The sequence below is a fragment of the Drosophila persimilis genome, unplaced genomic scaffold (genome assembly GCF_003286085.1).
Source record: "Drosophila persimilis strain 14011-0111.01,24,50 unplaced genomic scaffold, DperRS2 tig00000000-arrow-pilon, whole genome shotgun sequence".
NCBI lineage: Eukaryota > Metazoa > Arthropoda > Insecta > Diptera > Drosophilidae > Drosophila > Drosophila persimilis.
In genome coordinates this window covers 25,091,152-25,113,686 of record NW_020825288.1, presented here as the reverse complement: position 1 = coordinate 25,113,686, position 22,535 = coordinate 25,091,152, and the positions used below count along the sequence as shown (strand labels likewise).

At 43.8% G+C, this 22,535-nt stretch overlaps 4 protein-coding genes across 6 annotated transcripts in view; 3 read left to right on the top strand and 1 right to left on the bottom strand.

Moving 5' to 3' along the window:
- Positions 1-7,840, top strand: part of LOC6591452 (transcription factor E2f1) — a 41,772-nt gene extending 33,932 nt beyond the window's left edge. For both annotated transcript variants that reach the window (XM_026995277.1, XM_026995278.1), the window contains 5 exons: positions 1,823-2,541; positions 2,613-3,371; positions 5,027-5,270; positions 5,338-6,267; positions 7,572-7,840. In XM_026995277.1, coding sequence (XP_026851078.1) covers positions 2,095-2,541; positions 2,613-3,371; positions 5,027-5,270; positions 5,338-6,267; positions 7,572-7,699 — 2,508 coding nt within the window. In that variant the 5' untranslated portion in view covers positions 1,823-2,094 and the 3' untranslated portion in view covers positions 7,700-7,840. The remainder of the gene's footprint in view (positions 1-1,822; positions 2,542-2,612; positions 3,372-5,026; positions 5,271-5,337; positions 6,268-7,571) is intronic.
- Positions 7,841-11,278: 3,438 nt separating this feature from the next.
- On the top strand, positions 11,279-13,305 carry LOC6591451 (protein argonaute-2). Its single transcript, XM_002017437.2, has 5 exons — positions 11,279-11,294; positions 11,384-11,467; positions 11,977-12,692; positions 12,791-12,879; positions 12,938-13,305. The coding sequence occupies exons 1-5, from the start codon at positions 11,279-11,281 to the stop codon at positions 13,233-13,235; spliced, it is 1,203 nt and encodes a 400-aa protein (XP_002017473.1). The 3' UTR covers positions 13,236-13,305.
- Positions 13,306-16,011: 2,706 nt separating this feature from the next.
- Positions 16,012-22,205, top strand: LOC6591478 (protein argonaute-2). Of its 2 annotated transcripts, XM_002017433.2 has the most exons (9): positions 18,099-18,113; positions 18,203-18,286; positions 18,789-19,534; positions 19,617-19,705; positions 19,764-20,370; positions 20,451-20,795; positions 20,870-21,517; positions 21,586-21,956; positions 22,037-22,205. In XM_002017433.2, the coding sequence occupies exons 3-9, from the start codon at positions 19,280-19,282 to the stop codon at positions 22,125-22,127; spliced, it is 2,406 nt and encodes an 801-aa protein (XP_002017469.2). In that variant the 5' UTR covers positions 18,099-18,113; positions 18,203-18,286; positions 18,789-19,279; the 3' UTR covers positions 22,128-22,205. The 2 variants fall into 2 exon arrangements, with proteins under 2 accessions (XP_026851080.1, XP_002017469.2); XM_026995279.1 differs by lacking the exons at positions 18,099-18,113; positions 18,203-18,286; positions 18,789-19,534; positions 19,617-19,705 and adding exons at positions 16,012-16,113; positions 16,196-16,250; positions 16,309-16,425 and having other exon boundaries at positions 19,881-20,370.
- On the bottom strand, positions 16,384-17,145 carry LOC6591479 (mitochondrial E3 ubiquitin protein ligase 1). Its single transcript, XM_002017434.2, has one exon. The coding sequence runs from the start codon at positions 17,047-17,049 to the stop codon at positions 16,384-16,386; it is 666 nt and encodes a 221-aa protein (XP_002017470.1). The 5' UTR covers positions 17,050-17,145.
- Positions 22,206-22,535: the final 330 nt, after the last annotated feature.

Here is a 22,535-nt window from a genome sequence, read left to right as displayed (position 1 = left end):
TTTAGTGGAAGGGAGAAAGAGAGAGCGGGGAGAGAGATAGGCACTGAGTAGAGGAAATGGTTAGAAATGTTTGCATTTCATTCGCAAAAGGCTTGCAGAACGCTCGCTATCGTAAACGAAACTTTCACTGACACAAATTGAAGACAATATTATAATATTTGTATCTTATTTGACTCGATGGATTGTTTCCAAGTATATTTCCCTGGCGTTTGTAGGGGTATTTGCCCCACTGTGCAGAGGCAGTGTGTTGTCTACCTGCCGCCTGCCGTGCACGGTGGCTTCCATTTCTTTGCAAATTTCAGCAAATTCCACACGAAATTTTAGTTGACTCTCGGGTTCATGTTACACACACACACACACACATTTATGTGTTCTCAACCCCCCCTCTGTTAGCCCTTCCCTTCTGTTGATTTTAACAGTTTTTGGCGGAGGGTCCCACCCGTTAATTCCAGTAGAGAAGATCTATGCAAATGAACGTTGCATGCATCCCACAGTAGGATGGGTTGGATATACATGCTAATTGCCACTCTATACTCTTTTCTTTTTATTTTTTAGTTGTATTTTTACGCTTTTTTGAGCCTTTCAATTTGTTCCTATTGCTGTCTGTCTTTGCCAACGTCCATTCATGGTTCAGGTCTCTCTAATGGGGCCAAGACATTCTTCTAATGAACTTAAGAACAGGGCTTATAGCAGCCAGGGAGAACGGGCAGGGCACGGGCTCGACTTTTGCCAGAAGCGTTTCAAACTGAGAGCTTCAGCCCCAGCTCCAGCCCCAGCCCCAGCCCCAGCCGCAGTAATAACGTTATATTTTTTCTTTACCTGTGGATTTGTCTTGTTTCTTCCATCTTCTTTTCGCCTTCGCTTTTTGCTGTGTCTTTCACGCTGTGTTGGCCTGATAGAGGGACAGTCGGAGCGGAGCGCAGCGGAGGGGGGGTGCCTCCTATTGATTGTTTAATATTTTGTGCCGGGTTTATTGACATTTTGTGCGGGACTCGCGAGTTTGTGTCTTCTTCTTGTAGTGCTCCGAAATAGTTTCGGCATGCTTCAGAGCCGCTTCTTGCAAACCAAAAAGAACAATCCGCAATCCCCAATCCGGTTCGTTTTTTTTGGGTTTCGTTTCGCTTCGGTTTGGGGCTTAGACATTTTGAGAGTGTGTGCCACTCTTTTTTGTGGCTTTGAGGGTTTTTTTAAGTGTGTTTTTTGATTTAGTTCCAGTGTATTTGAATATTTTGTACTGCTTATCATCAGGTTTTCTGTGGTTTTTGGTTGCAATTTGTTTGATATGCCACAAAAGCTATTACAGTGGAAAAGAATGCTGATATTTGTAGAGAGATGTCTTGGGAAACCCTCAGACCTCAGACTCTGAAAATTTAATATACTATTAGGAAAGATTTAATTTAAAAACGAGTATGGATGGGTACCACAGCAGTCGAAACCATCCACCTTGTATTTACCTGTTTTCTCTTGTTGTTCGATTTGTGTGATAGTCGTGAAATTGTTTTTCTTTTCGCCTTTGCCTCTCGCATTTATTTGCATTTCCTTCTACGTTCTCTCCGTTCATTCGTCCGTTCATTCGCTTGTTGTTTTGCATTTTAATTTTTGTTCGAAAAACAACAAAAATCCAAAGAAAACCAAATACAGATCAAAAGTTTAATGTGCCAAATGCATAAAATATAGCAGCAAGCAGGTCAGGCTTTATATACAATACATATGTGCATAGGTATATATTTAATCTGTACCATAAAACCTATATTTAACCTTTTTCCTCGTAGATAACAAAAATATTAAACATTTTTTCTCTTTTTCTACGCTTATTTTACAGATGTGAAGAATCCCTAGGTGCTAATTTAGTTGATAAGAGCAAAAGAAACAGAGAGAGAGAGAGAGAGGGAGAGAGAAAAATAACATACACACACATAGAGTACAATAAACACTGCTATCAACGCCAAGTAAATTTCAAACTGGGTGGCAAACCTTTTGTTCGAGCGAGCACCCAAAAGTATGCAACAGGAAAACCCCAGCCACGACTAAAGAGAGAGAGAGAGCGAGAGCGGTTATTATTTCTCCTTTCCCCTGCGGACAACTGCAGCCGAAATGTCCAAATATTTCGTGCCTGTTGTACCAAACAGCAGCAGCACCAACGGAAACAACAGCAACGGCAACACCACACAGCGACAACAACAGCATTATGGCACAGGTGCCATCAGCACAGGTCACACTTTTGTGGCACGAAAACTCAACTATGACATGCTGGGGGGAAGCGGCGGCACAAACCACAACAACAACAATATTGTGATTAAAAGCGAAATGCTGGATCTGGACTACGACCATGGCTTAAGCAGCAGCGACAGCAACAGCAACAGCAATAGCAACAGCAACAGCAACAGTGGAGTGGCCGCACACCTGAGGGATCATGTGTACATCAGTCTGGACAAGATACCCGCAACAGTGGTCAATGCCCAACAGCAGCAGCTGCCACAGCAACAGCAACGGGGTGGCAGTGTGACCAGTAAATCGAATGATATCACCAAGTACTACAAGGTACTGTAGAGTCGTACTGTACAACCATTCTGAACCCTAGCATTGTATAACCCTTTCTCCTGCTCTTCCAGGTCAAGCGCCGGCCGCAGCCCGTCACCGATGAGATACATCCGAAGAAGCAAGCGAAGCAGGGCCTTCTGCATCAGACTGTTGGCTATCAGAAGCATGTTGTGGCCAGCAGTACGCCCCAGCATCAGGAGCAACAGGCACAGCATCCACAGCACCGCCGCCACCACCAGCACCACGAGCACGAGCTAGATATAGAGGATGATGTGTCGGAGAGAAGCGGCGGCAAGCCGTCGGCTACGCAACATTCGTTTGTGCTGACAACGCCCCAACAGCAGCTGTCCGCCTCAGCGAGCAGCTCATCGGCCGGCGATCGCAATCGGGCCGATACCTCGTTGGGTATATTGACCAAAAAGTTTGTCGATCTGCTGCAGGAATCGCCCGACGGCGTTGTCGATCTGAACGAGGCCTCCAACCGTCTGCGCGTGCAGAAGCGTCGCATCTACGATATCACCAACGTGCTCGAGGGCATCAATATATTGGAGAAGAAGTCCAAGAACAACATCCAATGGCGGGGCGGACAATCGATGGTCAGCCAAGAGCGCTCGAGGCGCATAGAGGCCGAATCCGAGCGTCTGGAGCATCGGGAGAACGAGCTCAATATGCGCCTAGATCAGATGCGGGACGAGCTGGCGAAAATCTCCAAGGAAGTGGAGAATGCCGGCGGCATGGCCTATGTGACGCAAAATGATCTATTGAATGTGGATCTGTTCAAAGATCAGATTGTGATTGTAATCAAGGCGCCACCAGAGGCCAAGCTTGTGGTGAGTACACGGAGGGTAAAAGAAACTGGGTTTTTCTATGGGTTGAAAACAATGTTCTGTGTGCAAAAGGGGTTTTAAATGATATTAGTAGACGGTAGTGACGGCTGGTAAATGCATGAAAAAGTAACCAGGCGGATACCAGTTGGAAATGTGAAAGTTTTAAACCATATCTTTTCCTATAAAGAGCGAAAGAATTGAATGTCAGAACGACGTAACAGTGAGCTGTAGCCGAGAACGGCCACAGGCTGTTAACGGAGAGCGGTTACAGGCTGTTAACAGAGAGCGGTTACAGGCTGTTAAGAGGGAGCGGTTACAGGCTGTTAACGGAGAGCGGTTACAGGCTGTTAACGGGGAGCGGTTACAGGCTGTTAACTGAGAGTCTTAACAGCGCTGTTGTTGTTTGCTCTGTTAGAGCTGCTGCCCAGAACAAGTAGAAATGAATGGAAAAGGAGGTTTTAATGTTTTTTATAATTCTTTATAATTGATTCGAACAAAGCAAGAGGCAAAACAAAGCAGAAGGTATGATGCCTCTATGGACCAAGCCGTTTTATATGGAAATTCGAGAAATGCGATACGATTTTTAATACAAGTATTTCAAAGCTGCCTTTGAAGGAATTAGATTAAGTGATGATATTTATACATTTGGTAACCTTCAATGAGCACTGAAGTGAAAAACAGTTGCGATTGTCAACCGATTTCCAGTCCCAATTGAAAATCGCCCCAAAACTTATTCCTACTGCAATATAGCAGAGAAAGAAGGCAATTTATTTTGTATTTAGTTGGGCGATTTGGCGTAATATTTCCTATATACCACACAGACTGCAAACGACGTCAGAGTTTTCTCTTGTTGTAGGGGGCAGTGTGTGCTTCTTCTTAGCGTCTGCATGCCATTAAACGTGGCGCTTATTTATAGACTCCCGTCGCAAGCCCACACGGCAGCAGACGGGCAACGACGCGACACAGCGAGAAATGGCGAGAAATGGAACACGCACAGGGAGGTAGGAGGGTACAGCCCACAACCACCAGCCTCCCAGCGCCTACATTTTGATATCAAGTAAATTTTGTATTCTGCCCTGCCCTGCCAAGAGAGAGAGAGAGTGTGTGTGTTTCTCCTGAATCTTTTGGGATTCAGCACTATTTATAAATATACATATTAAATGCTTAATGTTTCCGCTCGCCTTGAACTGTTTAATGAACTCGAACTATACCTCTCCTCCACGGAGGCCAGGCCCCAGCATAATTCGCTAAAAAGTTGGGTTAAAACATTCTGTCTGTTTGCAACAATCTGGCAGCGCTTTTAGTTGCCAAAAAAGAATTCAATAAAACTAAAAAAAAAATGTGGAAAAGAAGAGACGAAGAAAGACGAGAAAAGGCGCAAAGCAAAAGCAAAAGCAAAATATCATTTCTAAAAATACTCGAGAGGCAACAAAAAAAAAGTTGCTCATTCTCATTCTCGAGCTTCATTTGTATTTCTTTTCTCTTCTCTCCGACCGAACCGATCCATATCGGTCGGCGACCGCTTAAAATTGTAGTCCCCCCTCCCTGGGTACCGCCCATCGACTACCAGAAAGATCTGTTAGTTTCTCGTTGTTTTTTTTGTTTTCGTTGTGTAGAACCTCTTAATAATTGCAACATTTCTTTCCTCCTTTTTGCAGTTGCCCAACACAAAGTTGCCGCGTGAGATTTATGTGAAGGCCGAGAACGGGGAGATCAATGTCTTCCTCTGCCATGACAATTCGCCGGAGAATTCGCCAATCGCCTCGGGCGCTGGCTATTTGGGGGCACCGGGTGCCGGGTGTGTGCGTACCGCAACATCGACACGACTGCACCATCTGACCGGCCAGCGACTGAACGATCCGCTCTTCAACAATATAGATGCAATAAGCACGAAGGGGTTAGGTAAGGATATATCCACTCCCTTTGGACACGACTCCACCACACTCAGAGCTAATATTTTCCTACACAGGTCCCACACCATATCGCTCGGCACAGCGTAACCTCAGCAAATCGATTGAGGCCGCCGCCGCTGCACAGCAATCCTCCCAGCCTGAATATAATAACATTTGTGATATTGCGATGGCCCAGCAGCAGCAGCAGCAGCATCATCCTCAGAACCAGCAAACCGAAGACGATGATGTGGAAGCGGAGCTTCAACAGCTGGTGCCTACGCTCACCCATCCGGTGGTGCGCAGCCATCCGTACGGCCAGCAACAGCATCAACATCAGCTGCATAACTCCATCCAGCAGCTGTTTAGCAGCTTAACCGAATCCTCTCCCACCACGCCCACGACAAGGCGTCGGGCGGCAGCAGAAGCTGCAATTGCCGCGGGACATCCCACAGCAACAACCACAGCAACCACTACGCTTAATAGTCATAACAGCAGCAGTTCCCAACCTCCCACAATAGGCTACGGCAGCAGGAGCAGTCAGCCACCTCCTCCACCTCCACCGCACCACCATCATCAGCAACAGCAGCAGCAGCAACAGCAGCAGCAACAGCAACAGCCACAGCACCAGCAACGACGTAGCGATGTGCCTATGTATAATTGTGCAATGGAAGATGCAGCCGCCACAACAGAAACAGCAGCAGCCACAAACCGAGATGCAGCGACAGCATCATCATCTTCCTCCTCCTCCTCCTCGGCAATGGGCTCCCTGCATATGCAGTTCGCGGCAGTGGCTGGGAACGAGGGGAGCCACAGCGGCAGCGGCAGCGGAAGCTATGGCGGCAACCTGTCCGGCGCTGGCGCCAGTGCGGATCATCAACAGCTATACATCCAAAATCGCCATAACCTGCCTCTGCCGCCCAATATGGGTGACTGCGATGCGAGCAACAACAGTAGCAATGTTACGCTTCAGGGCCTCGATGCTTTCTTCAATGAGATGGGCCCGGACTGTAAGTACAACCCCACACCCAAGCCACCCACCTGCAAACCCACAAGAACAGCTGTCATCGTCATGCGATGTAAACTTCGTGTTCGTGCTTGCTCGTGCGCTCGCTCATTCATGTACATCATTCATCACATGAGGCAACAGTAACAGCAGCAACAGCAAAAGCAAAAGCAACAACATTTCTGTCTTTCCTCTCTCTCTCTGTACTGTTAAATGTAAATAACATTAGTTTCTATTAACAGTTGAGGGAACGACTCTCTGTAAAGTTAACTTATGGTGTACAGTGGTGAGATCTGTTTAACAGTGAGAGAGAAATCTGTAGCGTTAACAGTAACTGTGAGTGCATCACACACCGCTATACGTTCAACACTCGATTTGAGGCTCTCTTGTCAAGAACTTATTCTGTGACCTGCGTGACATTTAGCCACATCACAGTCTGAGTTCTTGCTGAGCGTGAACTCGCCAACCAACATGAGTGAATAGCCCCCAAAAAACATTTAAAAGTGAAAGTGAACTCCAAAGTTTTTTATTTAAAAGTGAAAGAAGTGAAGTTTATACTTAAGTAACCTCAAAACCCTATCCCAAATTCCAAAAACATTTTCGTACGAGTTTTAAGTTTTTGTTTTATTTTTGTTGATTGCAAACAAAATTTTGGCCAACGAGAATCAGTTCAAAATTGAAATATTTTGGTTTTCATAATTTGCTTGGGTAAAATGGTTCTTAAACAATAATCTATATCTGACAAATGGTTATAGTAATGCATATATGTACTATAAAGAGTTTTTGGTTGTAATTTGCATATTTTTTTGTTCTTTCTTTTTTAACATACATTCCACATCCCATACATACCATAAATTCACTCGCACGCACACATACACATATGTACATTCATTCTGTTCATATCCCAACAAAAAACACTTACAAAAAAAAAGAAACAAATGTGATAATATTTGTGTATAAATTTGTATATATGTATCGTTGAAAAAATCCCGACGCCTCGTCTGAAATATATATCGTCCTCGTGTCAAATTCATTTTGGAACTGAATTCTCGTGGGTCTGCACTGACAACACTGACCATTTCCAGGGCCAATTGTTAATTTTGCGATTGAAATTTTGTAGCACCATGAGATTCAGCTCTGGCGTGAATTTCAAACATGCATCCACAACATCTCTCGCCTCGCCTCGCCTCGCCTCGCTATATCTACTCTATCTCTCTGTCTATATATGTGTTAATACTGAATATACTGAAGGGAACCGAAATCGCTTTGAAATAAGTTCTGATATTTACATACAACTTTTCTTTACAGACTTCAGCCATGATATGGCCTTTGTGTCCATCAATCCGCCGGATGATAATGAGTATCCGTATGCGCTCAATGCAAACGAGGGTATCGATCGTCTGTTTGACTTCGGTTCCGAACCCTACGAACCCTAAGAGGAGACACATCCCCACACACACACACAAACACACATATATATCATAAAATATATATACAAAATTCTGGGATTCTGGGGGTGTTTATAATTTAAAATTATATACAAAAAATGGCAAACAAAAGAAAAAAGCAAAAACAAAACCAGCACATTACAAATTTATTATTAAATTATATAAATTGCAAAAACTACAAAACACAAAAAAAAAAAAACAAAATATATAAGAGAAAACAAAAATCAGCAAACTTAATGAAACTAAGTTGTGTGTAAAGTTTTAAGCGTAAAGTTATACATTTAAATTTATAACCCAAAACTAATTTAAGCAAAAAAAAAAACCTACTCTACGAAGAAAACTCAGCCTCACAAAAGAAAAATAAGCAAACATTTTATAAAAACCAACATTTCAATTTTAGCCTTTAAACAAATATGCAAGAAGGAGAATCAGGAATAAGCGGTATAAGAATAGGCAACACGATATACACGTTTATATAAGTTCGAATACTTCCTACTCTCATCCAGGAACCTATTTCGGACTAGAACTGTCTGTAAATTACTAAAAAAAACAAAAACACCACACACACACACATAATTTTTAAAAAGAAAACAAACCTAGTAATATATATAAAATCTATATATATATATAGAACCTAAACAATAAAATGAAAATCAATTTCAAATTGTAAAAAAAATACGAATGTTGAAATTTGCCTCAAAATTTCCAACAGAGCAAGAAGATTAAGAAGACACACAACTTGGGCCCCACTTCTCTCTGAAGAACTCCCCCTTAAAACAGTTTTTAGTTACGCATGAAACCCCCCCCTTCACTCTACTCAGCCGTTGTCTCTTCTGTAATTTGTTCATTGGCCTGCATGGATTGATTTTTAAATTATTATTATTAAAGCTAAAACTATTGTACCATAATAATTTGTTATTGTTATACAATTTAAGCTATAAACACCAACACACCAACACACAACACAACATGGGCCCAATAGCAGTTTGTTCATACTAGAAGCCAAATCATCCCACAAGCAAACCACTTAACAGAGTCAACTACAAGTACATAAATAAATACCTATTTTACCTATTTAAACTCTCGCCTAGAAGTTAAACTAAACCATTAAAAGCAACAAAAAACCAACAAATCATGAAATTGTATAAAGAAGCAACAACAAATAAACACGGAAAGAGAAACCCAACAGAAAAAACCACAATCTCTTTATAATTGTAATTTAATTTTTGTAAGTAAATAAAAACACAAATTTTGTTAGGTACTTTTCTTTTCTTTCCAAAACACACAAAAAAAAACACCAGAAAAGAAGAGAAAATATACATATTAGAAGACAAAAAAAAAACAACAAAGAACTTAAAAATAAACAAAAAAAGTTTTAAAATCAAATAACTAATGGTTTTATTCAAATCTATTCTTTAGTAAAATGTTGGCGATCAATCAGAGCGCCTGTCAGGCCGGCGAACATGTTTCCGTTGTCACTCATTTTCGGCCCTACCACCTGTCTGAATAAATTCAAATGATTCGAACGGGCTGGCAATGTTGAACATGTGTTCAGTCCGAGTGCTGTGTTTTTTCCGGGTGGCAAACTGCCGATTTGCGCGAGTTGAGCACAGTTTGAAAGCAATTGGTCAATAATATGCTATGAACTATTGGTACTAGTATTAGTATTAGTACCTTTGAATATACATACGTCTCTCTTTCGACAGCTGTTTCGAGCTCGACAGACTATTTTCATTAAACTATAGCTTTTTCGTCCCGAATAAGTTCCTAGTCTCCTCCATGATAAGGTGCCAGTCTCTCGAGATGTATTTCGTTTAGTTTCGCTTTGCATTTTTCCTACTAAAGCCCAAGTGTGCACCACTACCGCCATTGTGGTATTCTTCAATGACTGCTCTGTTTCGTTTCTTTGGTAATACCAATAAATCGTTTATCGCTTCCCGAATTCGGTATAGACGTCTGTTTTTGAGGTTCAATCCACTGAGCCCAATATGCCTTTGCAACAGGACTTTTATTTGTCATCTCATCCCGAGTTGGCCTTCTATTATGTTCTTGGCCCTCTATGTATAAGTATTGCGAGGTCCTCATCGTCTTCTTGATATTTACAGACTTCGTCATCTGTCCACTCATCTGCAGGAAGAGCATTCATTGGTTGAATGTCTATTATGCTTTCTTTAAGTTCAGACCGTGAACATTCAACCGCCTTATCGATTAGGCGATCTGTTCTTCTGGACCCTTGAACTGTAGAAATTGTTGCCGGTGGTAGTATAGTACTTATGGTACTTATAGTCCTCTTCTTGTGACAAAGTAGTTTGTCTTAATCAGTACTTCTGTATGTACTAGATGGAAAAATTTGCATTTCTCTGGATTGAGCTGTAGTCCTTCTTTCTCGATCCGTTCACCAAAGATTGTCCGCTTTTTACCAGAGCAGGACTTCCAGCTACCTTAAGCGCAAGCCGTAACGGATCATGAAATCCGATATCAGCAACATAACATACTGTTCGAAATTCTCATATGTGCAATTCTAAGATATTTTTTCATCACCTCATCACCTGTAGCCGTTCAGAGGCTCTACATTGCCTGTAAGTATTAAGTACCTCTCTTGATTATAGAATGAGATTCACCTGTGTCGAGTTCTCCTTGTCATTGGGTTGTTTCCGGTCGAATACCATTAATCACTTCAGTTTGTACAGTGGGCACTTTTGGTGACGGACGGCATATGCATCAATAGTGATGTTTCAAAGGTCAATGGTTGACTGAACGCTTCCTCATACGCTTTCTCTGCATCAGTAGCATTGAGCGGCGTGTCTCTAAGTCCTTGATACCGTCTATAAAACCATTGACTTTGCATCTCTCCAGAAAGTCGGTGGGGGCATCATTATAAGTCTGGTGTGAGAGTCGCTCTTTGTCTGTCGCGAACTCTTGAAGTGACTCCCCGTAAAGTTGTACTCTGCCCTTCAGTTCTAAGCGATGCACTTTGTTCGTTTTTCAATAAAATAATAAGCAGCTGCTGTTGTACCGGCGGTCAGTACAGACCTAATCAACTCACTGGAGCCCCACCTCCGCCCACGGCTCTCCCACTCCATCCACAAGCTCCGCCACTTCTGGCGCCCTACAGCAGCGTGGAGAACGGCAAAATCAGCAATAGAAATGTGGATGTCTTAAAGTGATCCAAGGGCCCCAAAGGCCTTCATGGAAAATATTACAAAAATAAATAAACCCATTTTCCAGCGCCTAAGTTCATTTTTTATTGTTAGGTCTGAAATATAAATAGCAGCCTACGTATCCCTAAACTCTTCTAGTACCCGGTATACAAAATGTTATTTAGAGAATTTCTAGGATAGTTGAAACTGCACACCAAATGAAAATTAATCATTTACTACCAGATTCGACTCCAAGACTATTAGAATCGATCACACAGCACAGTGCTATACGTCAAACATATTTCGAGTAAAAAATTTGGCATCAGAAAACAGGAAATAAATATTGCAGTCATTCGAAACAATTCAGTCGTCGGGAACAGATATAAAATTCAACAAAAATAAAAATAATACAAATAAAAATATAAAAATGGGAAAGGAAAATAGTGAGTGAAATACAAAACTGAAAGTGAAAAGTGAAAAGTAAAAAGTACCCATGCGAATTTGTTTAATAAAATAAATTTATTCCGATTAGAATATAAACCGAATGCCGAAAAACCAACCAAACCAACCATCGAGCGGTACTTCGGCAAGCCCCTCCAAGAGCATCAAGTAAAAGGTAAGTGAAGGATTGTTTCGACCCTGGCTGTACGTTGTTTACTTTTAAGATGTACGTTTTGGGAGGAATGAGTTGCAATTTCAATGAGTTGGACCTTCCTGAGTTCTGTGTTCTGTGTTCTGTGAATGTGCCATATACGGCCTCCAAATACGTTGCTCAGAATGTAGCCAAATAGCAGTAGACCCCTAGATGAATCGCGACTTTTCGTTTTTGTTTTAATTAGGTATGTTTCTATCAGAAAGCTACCTCTAGAGGGCGATATTTCGTTCGAATTTAACAAAAAAATATTTAGTAAATTTTGACATTTTACTCAAAGGCATACTTGATGGTTTCCATTTCAAGTGGGTAGCAATGAAGCTTTGAAATTTAGTTAGAAAATAACCGTGACCTTGATAAATCGCGGTCCATTGAGGTATCGCGGTATTTAGTTTTGCTTTAGATTTGCTAGCGCAGGTCCGTGTATCGATTACTTACCATTAATTATTCCACTCTTCTTCACGAATCTTTAGCTACAGGTGCGTCTGCGGAAGGAGACAAGGTTACTCACCCTCCGTATGGAGGTCCTGCCGCCTCTGGCTTGCAGAAGCAGAAGCAGAAGCAGGAAGAGGAGCAAGGAGAATGGCAGACACAGGGGTGTCAGAAGAGGCGCGATAAGGCCGGGGAAGGCTGGGGCGGAAAGCAGCAGCAGCAGCAGCGGCAGCAGCAGCAGCGGCAGCAGCGACTTCCACAACAGCGCGGACAACACCGCGATCCTATAGAAAAACAGAACCAGCAACAGCAGACAGTACAACGGCGTCTTCAGGGCCACAATGAACAACACCAAGGAGGCTCCCAGTGCTATGGTCCACCAAAACCGCAAGACGAACTCCCAAAATGGCCAAGAGCCCAGAACCGAGGTCTGCCTCTGCAGCCTCTGCAGAATCTGCTCCCTCAGACCCAAAAAGTGGTGCCGCCACTCCCAGCAGGCACCATGAAACGTGGAACTTTGGGAAAACCAGGTCAAGTATCTGTTAATTATCTCGAAGTTAACTTGGATAAAATGCCTGCGGTGGCCTATCAGTACGATGTGAAGATCACGTCAGTATGTCCTAAGAAGTTCTATCGTCAGGCTTTTGAGCAGTACAGAGTTGAACATTTGGGCGGTGCGATTGCCGCATATGATGGACGTGGATCGTGCTACTCAGTTGTGAAACTAAAATGCAGCCCCCAGGGCCAAGAAATGAAGGTAAGTGTTGTATATTTCGCTGAGTTTGATGTGCTTTTGAAGTGAAACTTGCCTCTTGTCCTCTTGTCCTCTTGTCCTCTTGTCGTCTTGTCGTCCAGGTAACAGATCGCCACGGCCGTACCTTGAATTACACTGTGGAGCTCAGGAAGACACAGGACTCGGAAGTCGATTTGAGCTCACTAAGAAGGTGAGTGAACCGAATTGAACGAATTGAACCGAATGTGTGCAGTTTTCCATTTTTGCAGCTACATGAAGGACAAGATTTATGATAAGCCCATGCGAGCCTTGCAGTGTCTGGAGGTTGTGTTGGCGGCTCCCTGTCATAACACCGCTAGACGCGCCGGTCGCTCCTTCTTCAAAGGGTCTGATCCTTCCGGTGAAGGTTGCATACGCAATGAGTTTCCATCCAGCTCTAGCTTTCCGATGGCTGTCAGGAAGCTGCCCTCGCGCAGAACTTCCTCCGTGGTCTGGATGCCTTTTTGTCGTACGCCACTGAAGAATCCGAAGATGTGGTCAAAGGCGGAGAGTGTAGAGGGCTCGTAGCTGTCGTAGACAACGTCCACATCAAGAACAGCTGCGCTCAGGACATCCACAATCTCCACGCCATGCTCTTGACTGCGCAACTCGAAGGGCATCTCGTTGGTAGATTTATGCAGAAGCTTGCACTGTTCCATCCACAAGCCGGAAAAGCCCCGGGATATCCGGTGCTCGTGGAGCTTCACAATCTGCAGCACTCCGCTGACACTGGGAACCAGCGAGCTGCGCAAGGGCACGCCAATGGGCGTGACAGTACCCCGGATCACCGCATATGGTATACTTTTGGTCTGTTGCCGTTCAACAATGGATTTGAGATCTCCATCGATGTTGTATTGCGGTGCAGTCTTTAATAGTCCTGCAACCCTCTTGTTGTACATATATTCACGTACGCAGATGCCTAAAATAATTAAATCGACGCCGAGAGCAACAGATTCGTTTAGAATATCCATTTTTGGATATATTTTTTACTTGACTTTAATATTCGGAGTAATACTACTAGCTAGCTAAGATCCAAGCACTGAACACATAATTTGATAAGATAAATGAATCAATTTTTTACAATATTCTGATATTTTGCCTTCTTCTTTATTGGATAATTTATTTGATATGGTTTTGTCAACAAAAATGTAACCCTAGGTACATACAGACATATGGAGGGGACAAACGAACATTGGGTGTCGAAATATGGGGATGGCTTAGATGTCTTTACAAGATGTTTCGAGATGTTTCGAGCAGGAGTTAAGGTGAGGAGGGTCTAAGTACAGCTGCCAAACTTAAAATTTGTAATACTAGAGCTTATGCCGAAAGGACGAAAATCTGGGGCATCCAAAAATCTCAGAGACTATTAAGGCTAGAGTAATCAAATTTGGTATCCGCACTTCTGTTAGACCTCAGTATAAAAAGTATATCTCAAAACATCGCCCCACCCCGTTCCTTCACAACAAAGGACAAAAATCTGTTGCGTCTACAATATTGCAGATTCGAGAAAACTAAAAACGCAGAATCATAGAGAATGACCATATCTATCAGATCGCTGAATTTGGATTAGATCGGATCATTTTTATAGCAGTGGCTACGCAGCGCCCGACGTCACGCTCAGACTGATTTTCGGGTATCAGTCGGGTATAACTGTAGAGTTGCGGTCTCCGCAGCAACTCACAACGTTCCCCCTCGTTTATTGTTAGGTCTGAAATATAAATAGCAGCCTACGTATCCCAAAACTCTTCGAGTACCCGGTGTACAAAATGTTATTTAGAGAATTTCTAGGATAGTTGAAACTGCACACCAAATGAAAATTAATCATTTACTACCAGATTCGACTCCAAGACTATTAGAATCGATCACACAGCACAGTGCTATACGTCAAACATATTTCGAGTAAAAAGTTTGGCATCAGAAAACAGGAAATAAATATTGCAGTCATTCGAAACAATTCAGTCGTCGGGAACAGATATAAAATTCAACAAAAATAAAAATAATACAAATAAAAATATAAAAATGGGAAAGGAAAATAGTGAGTGAAATACAAAACTGAAAGTGAAAAGTGAAAAGTAAAAAGTACCCATGCGAATTTGTTTAATAAAATACATTTATTCCGATTAGAATATAAACCGAATGCCGAAAAACCAACCAAACCAACCATCGAGCGGTACTTCGGCAAGCCCCTCCAAGAGCATCAAGTAAAAGGTAAGTGAAGGATTGTTTCGACCCTGGCTGTACGTTGTTTACTTTTAAGATGTACGTTTTGGGAGGAATGAGTTGCAATTTCAATGAGTTGGACCTTCCTGAGTTCTGTGTTCTGTGTTCTGTGAATGTGCCATATACGGCCTCCAAATACGTTGCTCAGAATGTAGCCAAATAGCAGTAGACCCCTAGATGAATCGCGACTTTTCGTTTTTGTTTTAATTAGGGGGCGATATTTCGTTCGAATTTAACAAAAAAATATTTAGTAAATTCTGACATTTTACTCAAAGGCATACTTGATGGTTTCCATTTCAAGTGGGTAGCAATGAAGCTTTGAAATTTAGTTAGAAAATAACCGTGACCTTGATAAATCGCGGTCCATTGAGGGTATTTTGTTTTGCTTTAGATTTGCTAGCGCAGGTCCGTGTATCGATTACTTACCATTAATTATTCCACTCTTCTTCACGAATCTTTAGCTACAGGTGCGTCTGCGGAAGGAGACAAGGTTACTCACCCTCCGTATGGAGGTCCTGCCGCCTCTGGCTTGCAGAAGCAGAAGCAGAAGCAGGAAGAGGAGCAAGGAGAATGGCAGACACAGGGGTGTCAGAAGAGGCGCGATAAGGCCGGGGAAGGCTGGGGCGGAAAGCAGCAGCAGCAGCAGCGGCAGCAGCAGCAGCGGCAGCAGCGACTTCCACAACAGCGCGGACAACACCGCGATCCTATAGAAAAACAGAACCAGCAACAGCAGACAGTACAACGGCGTCTTCAGGGCCACAATGAACAACACCAAGGAGGCTCCCAGTGCTATGGTCCACCAAAACCGCAAGACGAACTCCCAAAATGGCCAAGAGCCCAGAACCGAGGTCTGCCTCTGCAGCCTCTGCAGAATCTGCAGAATCTGCTCCCTCAGACCCAAAAAGTGGTGCCGCCACTCCCAGCAGGCACCATGAAACGTGGAACTTTGGGAAAACCAGGTCAAGTATCTGTTAATTATCTCGAAGTTAACTTGGATAAAATGCCTGCGGTGGCCTATCAGTACGATGTGAAGATCACGTCAGTATGTCCTAAGAAGTTCTATCGTCAGGCTTTTGAGCAGTACAGAGTTGAACATTTGGGCGGTGCGATTGCCGCATATGATGGACGTGGATCGTGCTACTCAGTTGTGAAACTAAAATGCAGCCCCCAGGGCCAAGAAATGAAGGTAAGTGTTGTATATTTCGCTGAGTTTGATGTGCTTTTGAAGTGAAACTTGCCTCTTGTCCTCTTGTCCTCTTGTCGTCCAGGTGTGGAGCTCAGGAAGACACAGGACTCGGAAGTCGATTTGAGCTCACTAAGAAGGTGAGTGAACCGAATTGAACGAATTGAACCGAATGTGTGCAGTTTTCCATTTTTGCAGCTACATGAAGGACAAGATTTATGATAAGCCCATGCGAGCCTTGCAGTGTCTGGAGGTTGTGTTGGCGGCTCCCTGTCATAACACCGCTAGACGCGCCGGTCGCTCCTTCTTCAAAGGGTCTGATCCTTCCGGTGAAGGTTGCATACGCAATGAGTTTCCATCCAGCTCTAGCTTTCCGATGGCTGTCAGGAAGCTGCCCTCGCGCAGAACTTCCTCCGTGGTCTGGATGCCTTTTTGTCGTACGCCACTGAAGAATCCGAAGATGTGGTCAAAGGCGGAGAGTGTAGAGGGCTCGTAGCTGTCGTAGACAACGTCCACATCAAGAACAGCTGCGCTCAGGACATCCACAATCTCCACGCCATGCTCTTGACTGCGCAACTCGAAGGGCATCTCGTTGGTAGATTTATGCAGAAGCTTGCACTGTTCCATCCACAAGCCGGAAAAGCCCCGGGATATCCGGTGCTCGTGGAGCTTCACAATCTGCAGCACTCCGCTGACACTGGGAACCAGCGAGCTGCGCAAGGGCACGCCAATGGGCGTGACAGTACCCCGGATCACCGCATATGGTATACTTTTGGTCTGTTGCCGTTCAACAATGGATTTGAGATCTCCATCGATGTTGTATTGCGGTGCAGTCTTTAATAGTCCTGCAACCCTCTTGTTGTACATATATTCACGTACGCAGATGCCTAAAATAATTAAATCGACGCCGAGAGCAACAGATTCGTTTAGAATATCCATTTTTGGATATATTTTTTACTTGACTTTAATATTCGGAGTAATACTACTAGCTAGCTAAGATCCAAGCACTGAACACATAATTTGATAAGATAAATGAATCAATTTTTTACAATATTCTGATATTTTGCCTTCTTCTTTATTGGATAATTTATTTGATATGGTTTTGTCAACAAAAATGTAACCCTAGGTACATACAGACATATGGAGGGGACAAACGAACATTGGGTGTCGAAATATGGGGATGGCTTAGATGTCTTTACAAGATGTTTCGAGATGTTTCGAGCAGGAGTTAAGGTGAGGAGGGTCTAAGTACAGCTGCCAAACTTAAAATTTGTAATACTAGAGCTTATGCCGAAAGGACGAAAATCTGGGGCATCCAAAAATCTCAGAGACTATTAAGGCTAGAGTAATCAAATTTGGTATCCGCACTTCTGTTAGACCTCAGTATAAAAAGTATATCTCAAAACATCGCCCCACCCCGTTCCTTCACAACAAAGGACAAAAATCTGTTGCGTCTACAATATTGCAGATTCGAGAAAACTAAAAACGCAGAATCATAGAGAATGACCATATCTATCAGATCGCTGAATTTGGATTAGATCGGATCATTTTTATAGCAGTGGCTACGCAGCGCCCGACGTCACGCTCAGACTGATTTTCGGGTATCAGTCGGGTATAACTGTAGAGTTGCGGTCTCCGCAGCAACTCACAACGTTCCCCCTCGTTTATTGTTAGGTCTGAAATATAAATAGCAGCCTACGTATCCCAAAACTCTTCGAGTACCCGGTGTACAAAATGTTATTTAGAGAATTTCTAGGATAGTTGAAACTGCACACCAAATGAAAATTAATCATTTACTACCAGATTCGACTACAAGACTATTAGAATCGATCACACAGCACAGTGCTATACGTCAAACATATTTCGAGTAAAAAATTTGGCATCAGAAAACAGGAAATAAATATTGCAGTCATTCGAAACAATTCAGTCGTCGGGAACAGATATAAAATTCAACAAAAATAAAAATAATACAAATAAAAATATAAAAATGGGAAAGGAAAATAGTGAGTGAAATACAAAACTGAAAGTGAAAAGTGAAAAGTAAAAAGTACCCATGCGAATTTGTTTAATAAAATACATTTATTCCGATTAGAATATAAACCGAATGCCGAAAAACCAACCAAACCAACCATCGAGCGGTACTTCGGCAAGCCCCTCCAAGAGCATCAAGTAAAAGGTAAGTGAAGGATTGTTTCGACCCTGGCTGTACGTTGTTTACTTTTAAGATGTACGTTTTGGGAGGAATGAGTTGCAATTTCAATGAGTTGGACCTTCCTGAGTTCTGTGTTCTGTGTTCTGTGAATGTGCCATATACGGCCTCCAAATACGTTGCTCAGAATGTAGCCAAATAGCAGTAGACCCCTAGATGAATCGCGACTTTTCGTTTTTGTTTTAATTAGGTATGTTTCTATCAGAAAGCTACCTCTAGAGGGCGATATTTCGTTCGAATTTAACAAAAAAATATTTAGTAAATTTTGACATTTTACTCAAAGGCATACTTGATGGTTTCCATTTCAAGTGGGTAGCAATGAAGCTTTGAAATTTAGTTAGAAAATAACCGTGACCTTGATAAATCGCGGTCCATTGAGGGTATTTTGTTTTGCTTTAAATTTGTTACCGCAGGTCCGTGTATCGATTACTTACCATTAATTATTCCACTCTTCTTCACGAATCTTTAGCTACAGGTGCGTCTGCGGAAGGAGACAAGGTTACTCACCCTCCGTATGGAGGTCCTGCCGCCTCTGGCTTGCAGAAGCAGAAGCAGGAAGAGGAGCAAGGAGAATGGCAGACACAGGGGTGTCAGAAGAGGCGCGATAAGGCCGGGGAAGGCTGGGGCGGAAAGCAGCAGCAGCAGCGGCAGCAGCAGCAGCGGCAGCAGCAGCAGCGGCAGCAGCAGCAGCGGCAGCAGCAACTTCCACAACAGCGCGGACAACACCGCGATCCTATAGAAAAACAGAACCAGCAACAGCAGACAGTACAACGGCGTCTTCAGGGCCACAATGAACAACACCAAGGAGGCTCCCAGTGCTATGGTCCACCAAAACCGCAAGACGAACTCCCAAAATGGCCAAGAGCCCAGAACCGAGGTCTGCCTCTGCAGCCTCTGCAGAATCTGCAGAATCTGCTCCCTCAGACCCAAAAAGTGGTGCCGCCACTCCCAGCAGCCACCATGAAACGTGGAACTTTGGGAAAACCAGGTCAAGTATCTGTTAATTATCTCGAAGTTAACTTGGATAAAATGCCTGCGGTGGCCTATCAGTACGATGTGAAGATCACGTCAGTATGTCCTAAGAAGTTCTATCGTCAGGCTTTTGAGCAGTACAGAGTTGAACATTTGGGCGGTGCGATTGCCGCATATGATGGACGTGGATCGTGCTACTCAGTTGTGAAACTAAAATGCAGCCCCCAGGGCCAAGAAATGAAGGTAAGTGTTGTATATTTCGCTGAGTTTGATGTGCTTTTGAAGTGAAACTTGCCTCTTGTCCTCTTGTCGTCTTGTCGTCCAGGTAACAGATCGCCACGGCCGTACCTTGAATTACACTGTGGAGCTCAGGAAGACACAGGACTCGGAAGTCGATTTGAGCTCACTAAGAAGGTGAGTGAACCGAATTGAACGAATTGAACCGAATGTGTGCAGTTTTCCATTTTTGCAGCTACATGAAGGACAAGATTTATGATAAGCCCATGCGAGCCTTGCAGTGTCTGGAGGTTGTGTTGGCGGCTCCCTGTCATAACACCGCTAGACGCGCCGGTCGCTCCTTCTTCAAAGGGTCTGATCCCGGAAACACCTTTGATCTTAAAGACGGCTACGAAGCTCTGGTTGGGCTCTATCAAACATTCGTGCTTGGCGATCGCCCGTTTGTTAATGTGGACATATCACACAAGGCCTTTCCGAAGGCCATGTCGATCATTGACTATATAGAGCAGTATCAGAGGCAGAAAATTGACAAAAGCACAAATCTTGACTACAGGCGTTCTGATATTGAGTCATTCCTAAGTGACATTAATATAATTTACGACCCGCCTGCCTGTTTTGGCAGCGCCCCTCGCGTCTTCAGAGTCAACGGGCTTTCCAAGGCTCCGGCTAGCACTCAGACATTTGAGCTGGATGGGAAAGAAACGACCGTTGCAAAGTACTTCAAGTCTCGGAAGTATGATTTAAAGTTTCCGAACCTTCTCTGCTTGCATGTTGGGCCGCCGTTGAAACACATTTATTTGCCTATCGAACTATGTCGCATTGACGATGGACAGACAATGAAGGTGAGTTAAAAATCTCCCAAGCTCCCAGCGGGGAGCTTCCTGCTTTTATTTGTTTCATCTGTATCTGTATCGTATCGCAGCGCAAGGATACTGCTGCTCGGGTGGCGGCCATGCTTAAGTTTGCTGCCACGTCAACCAACGAGAGGAAGGCCAAGATCGTCCGCCTACTGGAATATTTCAAGCACAATTTAGACCCGACCATCAGCCACTTTGGCATACGCCTGGGCACTGACTTCATCGTCGTGAATACACGCACGCTCAATGCGCCTCAGATTGAGTACAAAAACAACAATTTGGCTTCGGTGAGGAACGGTTCGTGGCGCATGGATCGGATGCAATTCTTTGAACCCAAGCCAAAGCCACATAAGTGGGCCATACTCTACGGTAAGATTAACTACCAGTATGTGGACGAGCTTCAGAAGATGGTAAGTTTTGCAGCATTGCAGCATTGCAGCATTTCAAACAGATCCGATCCTAATCCGACTAATTTTCGTCGCAGGTTCTTCAGCAGAGTCGCACCGTCAATCTTTGCCTGGATACCAAAGCCGACAAACGGAATTACAAGGACGAACGTGAACTAGATGCTCATTTCCACGATTTCAAAAAAAATCAATTTGATTTGGTGTTCGTTATTATACCAAATGTCGGGCGCTCTTATGATGTCGTCAAGCAAAAGGCTGAGCTGAAGTACGGCATTCTCACGCAATGCCTCAAGCAAATCACAGTCGAGCGTAAATGCAACCCGCAGTGTATTGGTAACGTTCTACTTAAGGTCAATTCCAAGTTGAACGGTATTAATCACAAGCTAAGGGATGACCCGCGCTGTCTGTTAAAGAACACAATGTTTTTGGGGGCCGATGTGACTCATCCGTCGCCCGATCAGTGGGAGATGCCCAGTGTGGTGGGTGTTGCCGCCTCCCATGATCCATTCGGGGCTTCATATAACATGCAATATCGCTTGCAACGCTCTACCCTGGAGGAGATCGAGGACATGGAGTCGATAACCCTGGAGCACTTGCGTGTTTATTATCAGTTCCGGAAATCCTATCCCGAGCACATCATCTATTACCGTGATGGTGTCAGCCATGGTCAGTACCCCAAGATCAAAAGTAAAGAGTTGAGAGGAATTACTGCGGCCTGCTGCAAGGTAATTTGAACCGTTGCATCCAGATTTTGTTGTCATTTTCAATCGCTACTCGACCGTTCGCCTTTCAGATGCACATTAAACCCAAGATTTGCTGCGTCATTGTAGTTAAGCGGCATCATACGCGCTTCTTTCCGAACGGAGCTCCATCGCAATATAACCAGTTGAACAATGTCGATCCGGGAACCGTCGTCGATCGCACCATTGTCCATCCCAATGAGATGGAGTTCTTCATGGTCAGCCATCAGGCGAATCAGGGGACGGCCAAGCCGACGCGTTACAACGTAATTGAGAATACGGGCAACTTGGATATTGATGTACTGCAGCAATTGACATTCAATCTTTGTCACATGTTTCCTCGTTGCAACCGCGCAGTGTCTTATCCGGCTCCGGCATATTTGGCACATTTGGCTGCGGCACGTGGACGTGTCTACCTCACTGGGTGCGATATTAATACTATTATTGTTTCATATATTCGTTCTGATAACGTCTTGACTAATATCTTGACCGCTTTTCTTCCAGCACCACCATGTTCCGTTCTCCACAGGAGGAGTACGCAAAGCGTTTGATTGTTCCAGACTTCATGAAGACGAATCCTATGTACTTCGTGTAGGCATCAGAAAACAGCTTCACTTCTGCCTATATGCCTATAGTAATTCAATTCAAATATGATTATTCTTTGTCAATTTTATCAATTGAATATTTTATCATTATCATCATGTGAGGGGCACACTCTACTCACTCTACTCTGTCTACTGTCGACCAGAGCTACGCAGTAGCCGGCGCACGTGTGTGCGGGTGAACGGGTCGCTTCGTCCGCCGCTTGAAGTCCTGGTTGGTCCAACCGTCCCATTTGCGATTTCGAAGATCTCTCCTGAGCCTGGCCCGGGATAGTACGTGCCAGGGCACGCTTTTCCCCTTTTTGCAACCCATATGCCGCTCTGCTATTTTGTAGCTTTCTGCTGCTGGCCTCTGCTTGCGGGTGTGAGAGGGTCGGTATTCCCTTCTCCCTCTATCCATG